The 4,272-nt window shown below is 44.6% G+C and overlaps 1 protein-coding gene across 1 annotated transcript; it reads right to left on the reverse strand.

The window, feature by feature from the left end:
- Window positions 1-2,249: 2,249 nt before the first annotated feature.
- AHSP (alpha hemoglobin stabilizing protein) lies at window positions 2,250-3,230 on the reverse strand. The gene is made up of 3 exons (XM_025864739.2): window positions 3,075-3,230; window positions 2,827-2,905; window positions 2,250-2,604 (listed from the first exon to the last, which is right to left on the reverse strand). Exons 2-3 carry the CDS (start codon window positions 2,899-2,901, stop codon window positions 2,401-2,403), a joined length of 279 nt encoding a protein of 92 aa, XP_025720524.1. The 5' UTR covers window positions 2,902-2,905; window positions 3,075-3,230; the 3' UTR covers window positions 2,250-2,400.
- Between the last annotated feature and the right edge of the window lie 1,042 nt (window positions 3,231-4,272).

A 4,272-nucleotide genomic window follows, 5' to 3' on the forward strand; every position in this document is an offset into this window, starting at 1 on the left:
GCAAGAACATGCAGTACAGTTTTAACAGGTTTCTGTCCTTAAAAAAAAAAAGTCTTGCAACTTCTAAATTTCAAGCTTATGGAATGACTGGAATAGAATTTAGATGTTGAACTTCCCATTCCACTACAACATACCTGATAAATGATCATCTTCCTTTGAGCATTTGAGAAATGACTAGCTAGCAACTCCCAAGGTTAGATAGTTTCAAATTTATGGAAAATTTATCGTCATTAATTGAGCCAAAGTGGCTTCTGACCATTCTTTTCACCTTCATACAGCAACAGACTAAATCTAATGCTTTTTTTCATATGGCTCCTCAGTCTCTCTCCTCCACTCATGCACAGTAGTGCAGGTCTTTCTGCAAAAGTAATGCTATGACCACTGTCCTATCTGAGCGGACCCTGGATCCCATTAACAGGCTGAAATTTCCTGAAGGGCACAGTGGGAAGGCCCTGGCCTCCACCTGGACCACCAACCACACCTCAAAGGTGCTCACTGCTTGATTCCCAGGAAGGCTGCAACTCTCTTGATGGGTCCTGACATTCTCACACCCTAAGTTTGGAAGGATGACTGGGGGCACTGGGCTTGTTCCTTTTGGACCCTGTGATGTAGGAAAGATGACATTAGGGTTCAAAGCTGACGGCCAAGAAAGAATTCATGAGATGTCTTTGGTGCAAAAAGGTGATTTTATTAAGGCATGAGGATAGGACCTGTAGTCAGAAAGAGCTGTAACGGGGTCAGAAGTGGCTCATTATATACTTTCAAGTTGGGAGGGAGTTGGGGATAGCATAAGTCTCTAAGGAATTTTGGAAGCAAGATTTCCAGGACTTTGAGGGGGCTAGCTATTGTTGGGAACAGATCATTTATTACCAGCTAATAAAACCTTAGTCATGAGACCCTTCAGATGTATATTGGTAGGCCATATGCTTGGGGGATGATTGCCAACACATATCTTGGGGGGTTTAGAGATAAAGGAAATTTCTAAAGGAATTTTTATATGTTAAAGTAGACTTACAGGATGGGGGACAGGGTGGGCAGATCTGGCTAGGATTGCCTTTTGCCCTTAGCAAAGTATCAACATGGAGGCAGTTGAGTCCCTAGAGGAATGCCACTGTGCCTGTTTTAAGGACTTGTCAATGGGCTGTAGGTAGTAAGGAAATTTAATAATTTTTCTTCTGCCTTTGTTTCCCACATCACCTAAACTAGACTAACGAGGCCCCGAAACCAAACCAAAATCAGAGGTAGGAGTGCACAGATCTGAAGGGGAAGACTTGCTGAAGGTTGGAATGAGAAAACAACCCCTCTCACCACCAAACCTTTCTGGCTAAAGAGAAAACAGGAAATGACAGGGAGAGCTCCTTGCTCCCACCTGCCAGCCCAGGCTTTGGGCAGCCTCTGATTCGCATGCCTCGCCCCTGGACCAGCACTTCCTGCCCCTTCCCCACCTCTATCCCTCCTCCCCTCTCACTGGTGCGGGCACCTCTGATGCTTTCCGCAGATGTCACAAACCTTGTGGGATATTCCTCTTTCTAACACCTTCATTTCATTTTTTTAAACACTTGTGAGCCTGACCCCACCGTGATTCCACCCTGCAATGAATAGGTTTATAAGGTTTAGATGTTGAAGAGAAAAGAAGTCTAGGCCAGGGAATGTCAGGAAATGGTTGGGGCCTCAGAGGCGGGCAGGAATCTTGCTTCCCAAACCTGGGATCTGAGGCTGAGGGGTTATAGAGCCAAAGGTTTTCCTATCTGAAAAATAAGGGATGTATTGAATGGTTCCCAAGATCCTTTCCAACTCTAAATCACAACGATGCTCCAGGGAGGTATTCTGTGGTATTAGAGTCATTAGTTCCTAGAACTTTGTTCAAGCTAGGGCTAAGGGAAAGGAATTGGAAAATTGAGGTGGGTGGCCTCTTGATTCCACCTAGCATAGGATGAACACGACTGGGAGTCTTCAACAACTTTCTTCTAGACAAGAATGCCACAGGGCCACAATTTCTGGAGAACTTTTGCTTTTTTTTTTTTTTTTTACGACCCCTCCCCCCAGCACTTTCTCTTTAGTCTCTGCCTGCCTCGCTTCTCCTTCAGGCTATTTTAATACTGCCCTGTGGTTACTTAAGGCTGCTAACCTCTGCTCTAAAGAAATTAAATATCCAAGATCATATCTAGGAAGCAGAGTTAAAGGAAAGGGAACCAAATGCCTCCGCAAGTCAGGGACCAACAACTGAAAAAGAACAGAAGAGCCAGGAAGACCAGCAAACCAATTTGGTCTTTATTGAGGTGTCAGGGTAGAGTAATAATATGAAGGAGCAGAGCCTGAGCACTTGAATAACACAGAGGCAGGATTTAATGCAGGTCTGGTTATTTGGGCTAGGAGAAAGGCAGTGGGTGATTTAGGTGCTCAAACGTTCTTCAGGAATGCCCTATACTTGGCCAGGAAAGGGGCGGACAGAGTATTTAGCTCTTGCTGAAGTTCCTGTAGAGCCCTCTCCTGCTCTTGCTGCTCCCCCACCATCTGCTTCCTGTAATAGTTGATGTAGAAGTTCACCCAGTCATCCACCATAGTCACCATGGCTTCTGCAGGGATAGGAGGATTAGGGAAGACCTGTAGGGTGAGAGGGTAGCAAGGGAGAATGTGGTCAGCAGTGTGATTCAGGAATAATTCACAAACTCCGACATCCTCCTTTCTCTGATTTGTATTCCCTGTCTCTAATTGTTTCCATCAGCTGCACCACTGCTCTCCCAGCTCCAAATTATTCTCTCTTCTCTGCCCTCACCCACCTGCCAAGAGTCTAGGCCTGTCCTTTGAAACAGTGCCTGGGCTTACCTGCTGATTCAGCAGAACACTAAATTCCTTCATTCCTGTAGAAATGAGATCCTTATTGGCCTGAAGAAGAGCCATCTGCCTAAGTTAGAGAAAGAGATAGAATTTAAGTATCCTTTTTCCTCATTCTTGGGTATTTCCCCCAATTCCCTCATTGCCCCTAAAGATCTCTGGTGCCTTGCAGGACCACCTCTCCAACACCTTTCAAATCATGCCCCTCCTGAGATCACATTTCTCCCAGGTTGGCTCACCTGCAGGTCCAACGGTGCTATGTATGTCTCACCCACACTTTCCAGGGTATGTAGGTCCCTCTCTGAGATAAATGTAGGCAAGGAGTCACATATCAGCCTAAGAGGGAAACGCCCTGCATCTACGTTCTGAAGGAGGGTGATAGGTCAACCAGGGGATGGGAAGGAGGGAGACGTTTCCCTGAAGTTAAAAGATAGCAAGGCCAAGAAAAACAGATAAGTGGGGAGACCCAGAAAACCAAACCCAGGCCAGATCCTTGCCATCTGCCCCACATCCCAGTATTCACTCCAAAACTAAAATTCAGGCCAACAAAACTAATATTAATTGACTCCCCGTGACATGACAGACACTTTTTTCATTTTGTTTTAACTCCAGTATACTTAACATGCAGTGTTATATTAGTTTCAGGTGTACAATATAGTGATTCAACAATTCCATATGTCATCCTGTGCTCATTATGACAAGTGCACTCCTTAATCCCCATCACCTGTTTCACCCATCCCCCTACCCACTTCCCCTCTGGTAACCATCAGTTTGTTCTCAGTAGTTAAGAGTCTGTTTCTTGGCTGGTCTCTCTCCCTCTCTGTCTCTGTCTCTCTTTTCCTTGCTCATTTGTTTCCTAAATTCCTCATATGAGAAATCATATAGTGTATTTCTCTGACTGACTTATTTTGCTTAGTTCCACTTATATTCTCTAGCTCCACCCATGTCGTTGCAAATGGCAAGATTTCATTCTCTATTCTGGCTGAATAATATTCCATTTATATATGGTAATTATTCTCCAATTCATAGATGATACATTATAGCAGCTACATTAATCATTTGTGTCAGGCACTGTTTTAAGCATGTATTAAGGTATTTATCCTTATAAAAAATCCAATTGGGCAGAGACTAATAGAAGCCACATTTTGTGGATGAGACACCTGGAAGATGTGGGAAACTGGACTCTACCAGGCTGTGCTCTGTAAGAATGGTGACACATTCCGACGCCTAAGTGGCTCAGTTGGTTGAGTGTCCAACTCTCAGTTTCAGCTCAGGTCATGATCTCAGGGTTGTGAGATGGACCCCCCCCCTCATTGGACTCCGTGCTCAGTGGAAAATCTGCTTAAGATTCTCTCCCTCTCCCTCTGCCCTCTCCCCACTCGAACTCTCTAGTTCTCTCTCTAAAATAAATAAAGAAATCTTTTTTAAAAAAGAATG

This window comes from Callorhinus ursinus, unplaced genomic scaffold, assembly GCF_003265705.2.
Source record: "Callorhinus ursinus isolate GAN/ISIS: 27379988/994484 unplaced genomic scaffold, GSC_fseal_2.0 scaffold55, whole genome shotgun sequence".
NCBI classification, from domain to species: Eukaryota; Metazoa; Chordata; class Mammalia; order Carnivora; family Otariidae; genus Callorhinus; species Callorhinus ursinus.